Source organism: Malus sylvestris, chromosome 5 (genome assembly GCF_916048215.2).
Source record: "Malus sylvestris chromosome 5, drMalSylv7.2, whole genome shotgun sequence".
Lineage (NCBI taxonomy): Eukaryota > Viridiplantae > Streptophyta > Magnoliopsida > Rosales > Rosaceae > Malus > Malus sylvestris.
Genome location: NC_062264.1, coordinates 21,882,197 through 21,897,552, shown reverse-complemented (window position 1 = coordinate 21,897,552; position 15,356 = coordinate 21,882,197). Strand labels below are relative to the sequence as shown.

Genomic DNA, 15,356 nt, shown 5'->3' with positions numbered 1-15,356 from the left:
GCTCAAATGAACTTGTTTTCACAAATATTTCCTTCAGATTGCTCAACTTGGCACTCTTTCCATGAGTGAGTTCCCAGATGTGGTGCTGTCTTGGTGGTGGGAAAGTATCAAATCGGGCGAGCATAAGTTAGTTAGTTATGGTGGATGGATTGCTCTGGAAGGCTTACCGCCACACCTATGGACCAATGACTTTTTTCAAAAGATTGGCGCCGCCTGCAGCAGTCTAGTAGAAATTGATCGTAGAACTGCTGATTTTGAATATTTGCTTGAAGCAAAATTAAAACTCAAACAAAACACCACAAGGTTTATTCATTAACGTGGTAGAAGGAAACTCTGTTTTTAGGGTTAAAATCAGACAACTCTCGCCAACAAGGATATCTAAGGTTTCGGTAGCAGATAATGGTGATTCTCTTTACTCAAATATGTCACAACGTCCCATGATGGCTGAACTGAAGACACAAAAAGTGACCAGAATCTTCTTTCCGACAAAGACAATTTCAACTATAGAACAATAGTCAAGCCCTATAGCGGGGACAAGTGTGTGTTTTCGAATTAGAAAGTTTGAATGTCCTGTCACTATAGGTTTTGGCAGAAAGCAAGGTGTGCTGTTAGGATTAGAAAAGTTGACATAAGTTGGGAGCAACTCCTTAGAAGGAAAGTGTGTTATGGAGGATGAAGAGAAGTCTACAATAGGCGACGGGTATTATTTTAATTTGCCAAAAGGGCATTTTAGTAATATCCCAATTGGGTCTTTTAATTTTTTGAAAAGTAGGTTCTATAAGGATAAAGATAAGGCTTGGGAGGCATGTGGGCCTTCCACTAATGAGGAGGATTTTAATATTAACTATGCAAGAAAGGTGGGGTTTGGCCCACACAAACTTTTTGTTGGACCGCTTCAAGTTGGGTTGGCACTTAGGCCTCCTCAGTGCCCCATAACTTTAGAATTCAATGGGCTAAGTTTTCTGATCTCACAAGGAAAGTTTAGTCAAGGAAAATAAGCAGGCAACTTTTTCGGTGGAACCAAGGTACACAGTTTGGACGCCAACAGCAAGGAGCACTTCTCATATTATGGATAAGGAAACCGACTTCATTCCAACTCATTTTAATTTGAAATTTCTTGCGAAATTTGGAGACACCACTACTGTTGACAAAAGATTTAAACATTTCTTTCCAAAAGACTTTGGGTCGCAACAGTACCTCATCGAGGAAGCTAAGCCAAAGGAAAGTGGTTCATCCAATCTCCAACTCTTAGACGACGAATCTGAACAAGATGAAGAAATGGAGGAGATTGTGGGTCACAACCCACGTTGTTCACCACCAGTCTCGAAGCTGATGAAATTGGCCATCAATAATAGCTTCGCCAACAATTTTCGTTCAACTATGGATTTCGATTAGTCTTGTCAGGTCCCGCATGCAGAGGAAGAAATTGGTCTCAGCTATCTGGATCAGAAGAAGAGCTTGGGGATTCATCGAAATGAAAAGGTAACTTTTGATGTTATTGATAGCTGTGAAGGTACACTTCACAATCTCTTTTCCGATGGAGCCATAGAAATGACCATGGTGCCCAAAGAAGGGGGTTCTCTACGAGTAAACAAAGAAAACTCAGAGGTAGTGGAACAAGTTCAAATTATGGCAATTGAAGAGAATAAGAAGTTGCTAAAATATAGTAAGAGCAAAAGGTCCGATTTTGTCTCAGGCAAATGGGAGGTCACATGCCGATCTAGTGATTTTATGTCAAACATGAAAATTTCGATGTTGCCACTAAAAATTCCTTATTTTGGAGAAAGAGCTCAGTGGCGTGGGTGGGAAGAGAAAAGAAGAGAAAAAGAAAAAAGGGTATGGTCAAATTTAATGAAGATAATTAGATGGAATATAAAAGGTTTGGGTAGTAGAAGGAAAATGGTACTTTAGAATGAGCATTTTCGTCATGCAAAGCTCGACATCATAATTTTGCAAGAAACAAAAACAGCCTTAATAGACAGAAAGCTAGTGGCAAGTGTGTGGGGAAGCAAATTTAAAGAGTGGGTTTTTGCCCCTGCACAAGGAAGATCAGGGGGCATAGCAATGATTTGGAAGACAAAACACATCTCAGTAGTCGAGTCTCTAGTAGGAGCATTTTCGGTTTCCATCAAAATTAAAGCTTCGACTGGCTTAGAGTGGTGGCTCTCAGGGGTCTATAGCCCTTGCAAAAATATAGAGAAACAGGATTTCTGGGAAGAATTAGCCGGCCTTTATGGCCCTTGTGGTCCAAGATGGTGTGTGGGAGGAGATTTCAATGTGGTGAGGTTCGAAAATGAGAAGTCAAATGGGGGAAGGTCGACTACAAGTATGAGGATATTTAACTAGTTTATCCAAGATTCTGAACTCAAAGATCTGGAAATGCACAACGCTCAGTTCACTTGATCAAATTTTCGAGAAGAAACAGTTTGTCGAAGATTAGACAGATTCTTGTTCTCCGTTGGTTGGGAAGAGTTCTTTCCAAATGTAACACAAAAGGCTCTGGCAAGGGTAACCTCTAATCATTGCCCAATTGAACTAGATACCAACAAGGTGAAGTAGGGGCCAGTCCTTTTTAGGTTTGAAAATTCATGGCTACGACACCTAGACTTTAGAAACAATCTCAAAAAGTGGTGGCATTCTGAGCTAGTGGAGGGTTGGGAGGGTTACAAATTCTTAAGTAAGTTGAAAGCTCTAAAAAAGAAGTTGCAATCTTGGAGCAAGGAGGTCTTCAGGGACATTGAGAGAAATTTCAAGGAAACTCAAGCCAAATTAGAGGAAATTGACATCAAGGAAGGGAGGGAAGGATTAGATTTTGATTAAAAAAGAAAGAGGGAAGAGCTACTTTTCCTAGTGGAAAACCTAGCGTTTAAAGAAGAAGTGGAGACAGAGAAGTAAAGTGGAGTGGGCCAAAGATGGGGATGGTAAGACTAGCTTTTTCCATATGATAGCAAGCGAGAGAAGGAAGAGAAATTATATAGATAGATTGGCGGAATGGTAAATGGGGTCGAGGAGATCGAAAACGAAATTATTAATTTTTCCAAATCCTTGTACATCAGCAATGAAGATGCGTGTTGGGGGCTAGAAGGAATTAATTGGTGCTCAATAAGTGTTATTGGGGTAGCTTGGCTTGAAAGGTCGTTCGAGGAAGCCGAAGTTCAAAAAGCAGTATTTGATTGCGGAAGAGATAAGTCCCCAGGCCTGGACGGTTCCTTTATGCAAATGTTTCAAAGTAATTGGGATATTTTGAAGGTTTATATCTTGAAAGTGATGGAGGAATTTTTCGAGAAAGGAATTATAAATGCAGTGATAAACGAAACTTATATTTGCTTAATTCTGAAAAAGTTAGATTCTGTGAAATTGAGGGACTACAAGCGTAGTTAAAGGCCAAATGAGGTCATGGGCAATACAATATCTCCATCTCAAGGAGCCTTTGTTAAAGGCATACGAATTCTGGATGTAGTCTTCGTAGCAAATGAGGTGGTAGAAGAGGTGAGGCAGAAGAATGAGGAGGGTTTGGTCCTTAAGATTGATTTTGTAGAAGGATTATGACCATGTCAAATTGGGATTTTTGGAAGAAGTCTTACTAAAAAGGGCTTCGGGTTTAGATGGAGGAAATGGGTGCTCGATTGTTTAAGTTCGGCAAACTTCTCAGTTATGATCAATGGGAGACCTAGGGGAATATTCAAAGCTTCAAAAGGTTTAAGACAAGGAGACCTACTGTCACCTTTTCTGTTCACCCTAGCAGTAGACGTGTTGAGTAGATTGTTCGAGAAGGCACAAGAAAATCACTTGATCAAAGGGTTGTGCATTGGGCAAGATAATGTGGAGATCTCTAACCTTCAATTCGCGGATGACACCAACTTCTTCTTGGCAGGGCCAGAGGAGGGTTGGAACAATTTATTAGAATTGCTGCATCTTTTTGGCATGGTTTCAGATTTGAAGATTAACAAAGCAAAGTGTTCCTTGGTGGGAATTAACTCTGATTATGAGAAAATCACAAGGTTGGCAAGTTCTTGGGGTTGTGAGGTGGGAAGCTGGCCAATGAGGTATCTGGGTCTTCCTCTCGGGGGAAGGCCAAAAACTATTAAATTCTGGGACCCCATTGGTAGAAAAGGTGGAATTGAGACTTCAAGGTTGGAAGAAAGCGTTCTTATCTAGAGGCGGAAGATTAACCTTGATTCAAGCTGTCTTGGGAAGCTTGCCAATCTACTACATGTCTTTGTTCAAAGCTCCTTGCAAGGTCATTGGTAGGTTGGAAAAGCTAATGAAAGGGTTTCTTTGGGAAATGGTAGAGGAAGGAAAGAAGAATCACCTAGTTAAGTGGGAGGTAGTAAGCAAAAGTAAGGAGGAATGAGGCTTAAGTCTGGGAAACTTGTGAAATCAGAATGCAACATTACTAGCTAAGTGTTTGTGGAGATTCCTACTGGAATCAAACTCTCTTTAGCATAAGGTGATAAGGAGCAAGTACGGTTTGGAGGCAAATGGTTGGGATGCTAATTGCCCGAGTCGGGGCTCGTGTTGAAGTTCTTGGTCAGATATCTCAGCCGGTCTTCCTTATTTTCTACACTCTTGTAAATTTACGGTTGGCAATAGGGAGAGGTTGAGGTTTTGGGATAATGGTTGGTTGGAGGGCGAATCGTTGAAAGAGCAATTCCCAAGATTATTTTTGTTATCAAGGACAAAAAACCAAAGCATTTCTAGTTTTGTGGTTTTTCTCTTCAGTTGGTCAGCTGGAATTTTGATTTTAGAAGAAATCTCAGTGAAACAGATATGGTAGAGGCAACTGGTTTACTACAAAAGATAGAGTCTGTGCGGCTGAGTCAATCTAGAGAAGATATTGGAAGATGGAACTTAGAAGGATCAGGCATGTTCACATGCAAATCCTATAACTATTTCCTTTGCAACAATGAAGATGTGCAACACTTCCCTCCTTTCTCTCAGTTCTAAAATGCAAATGTTCCTTTAAAAGTCAAAATTCTTATATGGTTAGTGGCGCTTGGGAAGGTTAATATGTGTGATCAAGTCCAAAGGCGAATGCCTTTTACATATTTTTCCCCAGTTTTGTGTATGTATGGGGAGGAGAGCGTCAATCATGTCTTCCTTCACTGTTCGTTTAACATACAACTGTGGTGGAAAATGCTCAAGGAAGTTGGAGGCTGTTGGGTACCTCCAAAGGCTTGTTTCGAGCTTCTAAGTACTAAATTTGACGCCCTAGGAAAATGGAGGAAAGCCAAAGCATTGTAGGGCTCTCTGCTATTGACAATTTTCTGGAATATTTGGTTGGAGTGTAATAAAAGACTTTTTGAGGATTATAAGGGAGTGGGGGTTGGGATAGAGTAAGACACTGGGCAGCTCTTTGGGCTTCAGTTTCAATTGAGTTTAGAGATTACCCTATCTCTTATATACTAAAGGATTTGTCAGCAGTCGTTAAATGATACTGTTTAGCCTTACCATTGTTTAATTAGCATTACCTTAAAGGTCCTTTCTACTTACTCCCGGTTCTAGGTGGAACTCTTTTCCACTTGTGTAAATTCTCCCTTTTATATAAAATTCTTTCGTTTCTTCTAAAAAAAAAAAAATACTAAAATTGAAAAACAAATTTATTCTCGATAGGAAACTGCTTCAACCGTCCAACTGTTTCACTCCGGAAGACGTCCATTTCCAGAATTTATAAATTTTAAAAATAACCGCAGAGCCAATGCCATTCGTCCATCCTACTCTCAACACCATATGGTGGATGGGTCAGAGCTTCATCATTGTCCATTTCCGCAATTTATTGTTTTGGAAGATGCGAGTACGGTTTTGCTTGTGGTGAAATGAATGGACAAGGATTGTTTGCCCTCCACTTCCGGTGCCCTCCCCGTGCCCTCCTGTTTGTGAGGTCACGGTTAAGCCACGTCAACATTTTATATTACTATTCATTTTTGTCTTATTATATCTATAAAAAAACAATATAAAATATTGACGTGGCTTAACCGTGACCACACAAAACAGGAGGGCACGGGGAGGGCACCAAAAGTGGAGAGCAAACAATCCTTGTCCGAAATGAATATAGATGGGATTTTATTTTCTTTTCTTTTTTGGGGCGGGGTACTAGTTAAGTGAGTCAATATATTTTGCCAAATCTTTCTGATTGTGGGGTGTTCTAGGGTTTCTTTTGTCTTTTTCATCAGGAAAAAATTGGGAATTTAGTTTTGATTTTTACTGTCACTTTACTTTTGTGTTATGAAATTATACTTGGGTGTCTAAAAATGAAACCTCAATTTGTGTTCTAGACTTTTAGTTTGACATACATGTGGTCGCTGCCACCTAATGTTCCAAACACTACAGAAAGAAAAAAAAAACACATTGGCAGAGTCGATGATAACTAATCAGTTGGAGTTTCTGTTATAATCCAAACACACTACCTAATGATTGATACCAACCCATTTTTGTTAATTTCACACTTTTGATCTTCAAGGCCTTTTGTCGATGCCTTTTGTTCAACAAGAAATTAGGTTCACATCCTTCTTTTTGCTACTTCATTAATTAAAATCCTATTCATTTTTAATTTTTGATCAAGGTCCTTGGATATTAATAGCATCATTAATTATTTGAATAATAAAATATTTTTATTTTTAAATATATTCCTTTAGTGTTAAAAATGTTACAATTAGTATATTTATATTTATGGCTAAATTTTTTATCATATATTTTTATTTTTAGTTTGTACCTATTTTTAATCTGTACCAATTTGTTTTTCATTTTTAATTTGTACCCATTTATTAGTTTCTTTTTGTGCCCATATTTTTTAAAGTTTTATTTGTGTTTGTACCCATGTGTATACAGTTACGTGACATTGTATATTTAATAAATGATAGAAAAATTACATATGGTATATTTATGTTTTATGCCTAAACTTTATATCATATATTTATATTTTTAGTTTGTACCCACTTTTAATTTGCAACATTTTTTTTTAAATTTGAAGTATTTTCTTTTTAGTTTTATTTTGTACCCATGTATTAATTTCTTTTAGCGCCTATATTTTTTTTTAAATTCATTTGTACTCATAATTTTGTAATCTTTTATTTTTACCCTAATTTATTTATAATATACTCATTCTTCTTTATTAATGTACCATTTTGTTATATGTGAAATGTACGATTTTTTTTTTTTTGTAAAATGTACCAATTTTTTTTAACACTATGGATACTTTCTTTTTCCATTTATTATTTCTTATTTCTACATAGTTTTTATCCATTTATTCAATCAAAATGTTTGAATTTTTTTTATTCTAACTATTTCTAATAGTATTATAATGAGGGATTTTAAATGTATAGGATTATAAATCTTACAAAATATCAAACAATTAATGTCAAAACTATAAAAATATAAATATTAATTGTAATATAATGAGGTGTACAAAGTCAAGGGACTTTGATCAAACTTTGAATATCATTAAGGTTTTAGTTAAAGAATGTTAAGGATTAGGGATCGCATCCAAAGTATCCCTTATTTTAATTTTGGACAACACCATGTTAAGTAAAATTTATCCTAGTAATGATAATAAGAAACTCTCATAATAAAAATAAATAATGACTAAAACTTTTTTTTTTAAACTTATACAGAATAATAATACAAAACTATATATTTAATATAGAATATATTGTGTGTATTAATATGGCTGTTGTACAAACATGATCCAAAAGATTTATAATAAATCTTTTAGCAATATGACTATTGTATATATTGTATATTGTTATATAGAATATATTGTATATATTAATATGGCTATTGTATATTGTATATACTAAAAGATTTATAATAATAAATATTTTAGTAATTAAACTTTAAAATTATCAAAATAATTTTTTTTCTTAACGGGTCGAAACAGGTCACCCACGTGTTACCTGCGTGTATACCCGTTAAGAACCCGTTAATTACGGATTCTTAACGGGTCGCCCGATAATGACCCGATTAGTTATCGTGTTGACCCGAAATCCGTTATTTTCGTGTCGTTTTTGTGTTGTGTCAGAAATTGCCAGGTCTACGTAGGACCCCATAGGGGTTTAAAAGTCTTTTTATAAAAGAATAAATATGTCATTAAAATTTTCATTAACAAGTGGGTGAGAAAATAGGTCAATAAGATGAGTTTAACTGCACTCTTTGTCAATATAATCCTTCAGTCATCGGGGTTTAGATTGCCTTCTAACAGTTTTGACGTCATCATAGGGTTTAGCCATTTAGGTCATGACGACATTGCGGACAAAGAGAGAAAAATAATGTCATCATACACTGGCGTTTATACGACGTCATCATACATTGATACGTCACATGAATACATTAAATCTTGATATACCATATCAAATTAAGGTGGTTGGAAATTATGGTATCTCTATGGAAAATACAATCCCCTTTCTCCTTTTTTTCATTATAACTACTACATGCTACACTTTCTCATTTCAAATATTTGCAGTGTTAGTAGAAACCAATATTACGGGGTTGTGGAAGACTTCATTTGCCTTGGTTTGTCTCATAAGCATAACCCTACTCCCATCCTCTCATGCCCAAGACTCACCACAAGACTACCTCAATGCCCACAACGCCGCTCGAGCGCAGGTGGGCGTTGCTCCCTTGTCATGGGATACTAACTTAGCCAATTATGCACAAAGATACGCTAACTCCCGCATCGGTGACTGCAATCTTGTTCATTTTGGTGGGCCCTACAACGAAAACATAGCAAAGAGCACCGGTGACCTGTCGGGCACTGCAGCCGTGAACTTGTTTGTGAGTGAAAAAGCTGACTATAATTACAACTCTAACACCTGTGCTGCTGGGAAGGTGTGTGGGCATTATACTCAGGTTGTTTGGCGCAGTTCAACCCGTCTAGGGTGCACGAAAGTGTGGTGCAACAATGGAGGCACCTTCATTGGGTGCAACTATGATCCCCGGGGCAACTACGCTGGGCAGAGTGAATGATTATTTTGTGAAAACATGTTCATTTGAATAACATCTATAACATGCATTTAACAATTAAAAGGCGGAATCATGCTTGCATGCATTCAAAAACAAAACATTACCCATGAAATTCAAAGCCTAGTAGATTGGTGAACCAAGACTCAACTCAAATCAAAGTGAGTTGAGAAATTTATACCTTTGTAGATTCCTCTTTGCATAAGCAAAGGCTAATCACCCAAAGAGAGGGCCTTCATTCCTTGCTTCTTAGATCCATGGTTTTGGATGGAAGAATATGGTTCTCCAAGTTCCCAAAATTGAGAACCTCTAAGTGCCTACACCAAGGTTAGATTGATGAAGAAATGAGTGACCTTGGAGGAGTAGGATTGCTAGCTAATCCCTCCAAGGGGGCCGGCCTCTTTAGAGAGAAATGAGAGCTTTGTGTTCTCTCCAATTTCCTAAAAGAAACCCTTAATGAATTTTGGGCTATAAAGTTCTTTATATAGTCACTTCTTTAAATGACCTAAAGAACCAAAAACACTAATTCAACACACATGGCCGGCCACATAAGGGATTTGGGCTTTTGGGCCTTTGTGAATCTTTATTCATTAAATTGTCATACAACTTAAGTCAATGGGCTTGACGTTCGAAGCCCATTGGGCCTTAAGGTCCAAAACTATCCCTAGGTCTTTAACGAACTTATTCGTTTGATTAATTAATATATTAATTAATCCTTGCCATAAACAATTAAACCATTTAATTATTCTTACTCATCTCCATTGTTTCTTCAATCTCCACCTTACACGGTGTACGATCTATTAGGTTCCTTTTAGCGAGGCAGTGGGCGATTAGAACTCTTTCAAATCGATTGTGAATTGAAACTTACTTTCAATTCTCCCTTTAGTGATTATACACGTTTAGGGCTTCCACAAACCATGAGTGACACCTAGCAGCATATCATGGTTACCCAAGCTAATCAGAAGAGGTAGAGAACCTATTCAGTTTAGGATTACAAATGCAATATGGTCTTTCTCTAATACAATACTCTTGACCACATTGTTTGGTTTGATAGTTTATTCATGTCTACTATCCAATGTAATTCGTGTGCTTATATGATTACCTTGAATGTGATTTGGAACGACATCCTAAATCTCATTCATACTCTGGCCAGAGATTCTTAATCATATCATAGAGTATTCTCCCCCAAACGGTTTGAAGGTTAGAGATCCCTTGTTGCGCATTCACTTGCCTCCATGGCTAAGTGGCTTAACCCCAACTATGCCGTGGACACCCTCCTTTTGGAGTGACTTTTGACAAAATCAAAGATCAAGGACTTAACCACAAGACAACTATGATGCCTCAGGTCAAAGGACTACTTTGCATTATCCCAACCATGAGTTCTCATGTGAGATGAATATGAGAACTCTTCGTTGATCGTGTTCAGTGAACTCATTCTCTATTGAGCACCTACGTACTTGTCTTGATGTCACACACACCAATGACTCGAGACTAGTCACTCTCCCTGAGAGAAGACACAACACGTACTGATCTTAACGGACTGTCAATGCCTAATTGGCAATCCTATGATCAGGAACGTTTAGGATATGTATACGAAAGAATGGTCTCATGAATCTAACTTCTTTAGATTGCATTCTCCCAATCACATATTCCTTGGACTTATCGTTTAAGCATATAACATTTATATGAGACGGCTTAAAACAATAATCTTTGCCCTTTATATTTAAACTACATTAGTTTAACTTGTGAAATGTCTGTAAAGTATCATCATATGATTGGTTTTAGGGCACATTTCCAACACAGAGAACTTACTAATTAACTAATATTCAACAATCACTTAAGCGTTCATTAATTATCTGTTATATTAAGTACTTTCTGACATTATGTAAGGCTATAGCTATGTTTTCAAGAATAAAATGAATGAACTGAAAATATGACTTTAACCCGTCAAATTCAAAATTTTCCATAGAAAAACCTGGCATAATTTTTTTACTAAAACCCTGTGACTAGGATCGACCTAAGTGAATTCATTAATTATATGTAGTTTTACCCAAAAAAAAAAAACCTAATATATGTAATAATACATATAAAAAAAAGTAATTTACCTACCATGTACAAAAATGTTATCTGATTCAAATGTGTATAAATATATATATATATATGTGTGTGTGTGTGTGTGTGTGTGTGTATTTATATAATTAGACCATATTAATTTACCTACCTACTATTTGAAATGTTCATTTCCAATGATGCAAAATATTGTATACCAACAACAAAATATTGCATATACTTAGGACTTGGATCATGCTTTTGATTTTATCTTTTTACCTACAAACAATCATATACATATTGTTTGGATCAAAACTTGAACTTTGGGCTCAAGAAGGGAGTTGGCCCAAAGGGAGGCCCGAAAGGGAAGATAGCCGGAGCCCAGTCAAAGCCCAGAAGGCAGGAGCAGGCCTTTTCTGACTTGGTGCAGCTTATGAAGACCACTTGCTTACCTACCCAAAGGCCAAGTGGTGTAGACTGATAAGCTACACAGCCCATAAAGCACTTTATGGTGGCATTACATGTAATATAGCTGATGAGTCATCACCCTCAAACCGCATTCGGGCAAAGTTGCTGCTACCCAAAGGCCAAGCCGAGTTGTCTATATAAGAAGAAAGAAAATCCAGGATTAAGGACACTCAATCAAACAAACAAATGCAAGCACAAACTCTGCTCAAAGCCAGATTTGCCTTCAAAACAAAGCTGTAGTCAGCCTTCATCCCTTTCGGGATAAACCTCTATCCCTTTCGGGATAACCCTTTCTTCAACCTTTTGTAATAGCTCTGCTACCTTGTTCAACCTTGCTGTAGTATCGATTCATCTTTTGTAATCTCTCTCTCTACCTCTCTAAGCTTTCAGACCTTTGACAAAACTACAAAGATAGGAACCTGCAAGACGAGCAACCTTGCCCGATAAGGTTTAACCTTGCCCGACCTTCTTTGCTTTGGTTTTGTCTTTTCAATATGTTGTGTACTTCCAGTTATATGCGAGTTATTTCTAGCAACATGATTATTAAGAGGCTTTCTCAGTACTTGAATCCGATTTGAATATATCGTCAGTGTTCAAACCAGATCCAAGTCCTAAGCCCTCGGGCATGTAAATCTGATCAGTTAAAAGTCCTTGGCCTTAAGGCATAAAAAAAGAACCTTATGTGGACTTAACCCATCCACGACAGTCCTTGATAAATGAGAAGTCCGAAGTTACTTGGGGCACAAGTAATCAACCTACCTTCTAGTTTTCTTTCTATTATATCATGATTACCATAGAACGTTTGAGCATGGAATGAATTCTAATGGAAAGCCTCAAGGCCTACACCTAAGGCCCCACAAAGGCATCCATTTGGATTCATTCCGTTCAGCGATCTAAAGAGTCTAAGTATAAGAATGAACTCTGATGGGAAGCCTCAAGGCCTACACCTAAGGCCCCACAAAGGCACCTATTTGGGTTCATTCTACTTCTTGGATTCGGGTAATCAGAAGTATAATAGTTAGAAAACTCCTACAATCACGAGAACAAATATGATGCGTTCGAGCACTGGTTTAGTTATTTATGGGAAGCCTCAAGGCCTACACCTAAGGCCTCACAAAGGCACCTGTTATAACTAACACGGTTTCTTGGATACATACATATATACAACTAAAGTACGACTACCATGTTACAACTGCCATGCTAAAGATGGCAGTGGCACGCCTGAGCACCTAAATGTTAACCTTGATTGGAAGCCTCAAGGCCTACACCTAAGGCCTCACAAAGGCACCTCTCAAAGTTAACACTGTCCTTCTCTTTCAGCCTTGCCCAAAGAGTCTTACCCAAAGAGTCTTGCCCGACGAGACTTGCCCGACGACGCCCGACAGCGAAGCAGAAGCCCGACAGCAGCCCTCAACCGACGCCAACCTCCAGGGGGGCTGTGTGCTCGTCGGCCAGGAAACATCCCCGACGAAAATTCCCGCCACGAACATAGTTTTGGCACGCCCGGTGGGATAAAAAACTTCTTAATCTTGCATGTCCAAAAAGAAAAGCCAGAAAACTTGGCAAAAACAATCCGAAGGAAAGTCTTCACAAATGGTAGATCAATCAGAAAACCCTTCTTCCCCATCAGGACAAGTGGTCCTAGAGAGCCCAACTCCATCTGAGAGATCAGAAGGAAAGGGAACTAATGAAGAGCTACAGGCTACGATGATCCAAGTGCTGAAGAGCATGGAAAGAATCTCCTTGGAAGCCAAGCGAGCAAGAAAGAACGAGGTACGGAATGCCAGCTACGATGGGCGAAACTAGCGGAAAGGAAGGCTCCAGTACTGCAGATAAACCCCCACCTTATCGACCACCCCCGTTGATAAATAAAGGTGGAGGAACTAGTTGGAGGAAGCCCGAACCAAGGAAGGAAGCAAGTGCGGGCAATGACCGTAGCCCAAAAATCGAGCCTGCTCTCTTTAGTCATAATGATCTTCTCGCCACTCAGCAGCTGAGGAAGGAATTAGCTGAGTTAAGAAGGGCGGTGGCTCAAAATGCTCAACCACGAGCTCGCCCGGTATTCAGGATTACTTATCAAAAGCCTTATCCTGAATATGTTGACGAGTTAAATCCATTCCCTCTCAACTTCAAGATGCCCACATTCCCAATATTCACAGGTGAAGATAACAGCGTGTCCTCCAGAGACCACATTTTTAAATTCTCCAATCATTGCGTGGCGTATGAGGACAACCCAAACTACAAGTTGAGGTTGTTTAGGAATTCATTAGCAGGGTTAGCATCTCAGTGGTACTCTCTATTGCCCCCTAACTCTATCGCCAACTGGGGGCAAATGGAGATGGCCTTCCATGAACAATTTTACAGAATAGAGCCAGAATTGACTATCAACGACCTTGTTGAGGTCAAGCAATACGATCATGAATCTACTGAGGACTTCATGATGAGGTTCAGAAGAACAAGGATGAGATGCCAATTCCCCGTCAACCAAGCACAGCTCATATCGATTGCTCAAAGGGCTTTGAAATTGCCTTTGAGAAAAAGATTTTATGATGCACAGTTTAATGAGCTGCAAGAATTGGTGATTACTGCCACGAAGTATGAGAGGCTGTTGCAAGAAGAGCAACAAGTGAATCACACTTCCAAAGTTCCTCCTTTCTACAAAAATAAGGCTGCAATTCATCGGGTGGAAGTGGGAGAAGCCAGGTCAGAGCATGAGGATGGCCGTGATGAAGAGGACGTAGACGTGTGTGCCGCTGAGATGACCACACCTTTCAAACCATTGACGGTAAAGGGGCTAGTCCAGCCTGTCAATGATCAGAAGGTCGTTATGAACGATGGTGGTTTTGTCCCCATAAAACCACCCAAGTACCAGAGCTATTCGTTCGATCTATCCAAGACACCTGAGATCTATCAAGAACTGGTACGGGCAAGAGTAATCTTGCCCGACAATACTAAGAAAATGCCCAAGTCGGAAGAACTCAGGGGGAAAAAGTATTGTAAGGTGCACTATTGAAGGAAAAATTTTGTCCTAGCTAAGAACAAGTATGAACATTTGAATACACATGCAAGCTATTAACACTTTAAAGTAGGCATGCATCCAAAAACAATTCATAAAACCCATGACTTTCAAAGCCTAGTATATGGTGAACCAAAATAAACTCTTTAACAAAATTAAAGAGAAGTAAAGATTTAGTGATTCCTTACCCTTGAAGCTCATCCTTGTTTACACAAGGGATTCACCCAAGTGGAGGGCCTTCAAGTCACCTCCAAGCTCCTTGAATCCTCCTTGTGTTTTCCTCCCTTTAGTGCTCCTTTGATGATTAGAGGAAAAAGGATTTGTTCTCCAAAAACATCAAAAGCTTGATGTCTCTAAGTCTCTTCACCAAGGTTGTATATTGTGAAGATGATATGGATGACTAAAGGAAGAAGAGATTGCTAGATGTCCCCTCCTTTAGTGGCCGGCCTCCTTAGAAGAAAATGGAGAAAATGTTTCACCCAATTTCAACAAGAAAAACCCTAATTTGAAAATAGCTATAAAGTGGCTTTTATAACCTTTTCTTTGGTGAGTGGCAAACTTGCAATTAAGCAAACTTTGCCCATTCACCTTAATGGCCGGCCCTCCTTGGTGTTATTGGGCTATTTGCCCATTTTGTTTTAGTTGTCATACAACTTGAACATAATGGGCCTTTTGGACCAAAACGCTTTTGGGCCCCGAAACCCAAAACCAACAAATATGCCCAATACGAACCTTTCGTAAAATTAATTAACTAATTAACTAATCTTGACCATTCTTCAATTAAACCATTTAATTGCTTATCCATTTCATATAATTTCTTCACATACATCCTTACTCGGTGTACGATCCATTAGGTTCCAATTAGCGA

The 15,356-nt window shown here is 38.5% G+C and overlaps 2 protein-coding genes across 2 annotated transcripts; both read left to right on the top strand.

Moving 5' to 3' along the window:
* Nucleotides 1-1,068: 1,068 nt before the first annotated feature.
* On the top strand, nucleotides 1,069-3,381 carry LOC126622652 (uncharacterized). The gene is made up of 3 exons (XM_050291408.1): nucleotides 1,069-1,290; nucleotides 1,405-1,679; nucleotides 3,057-3,381. Exons 1-3 carry the CDS (start codon nucleotides 1,069-1,071, stop codon nucleotides 3,379-3,381), a joined length of 822 nt encoding a protein of 273 aa, XP_050147365.1.
* A 273-nt stretch (nucleotides 3,382-3,654) lies between these two features.
* Nucleotides 3,655-8,961, top strand: LOC126622650 (uncharacterized). The gene is made up of 2 exons (XM_050291407.1): nucleotides 3,655-4,105; nucleotides 8,459-8,961. The coding sequence occupies exons 1-2, from the start codon at nucleotides 3,655-3,657 to the stop codon at nucleotides 8,959-8,961; spliced, it is 954 nt and encodes a 317-aa protein (XP_050147364.1).
* Nucleotides 8,962-15,356: the final 6,395 nt, after the last annotated feature.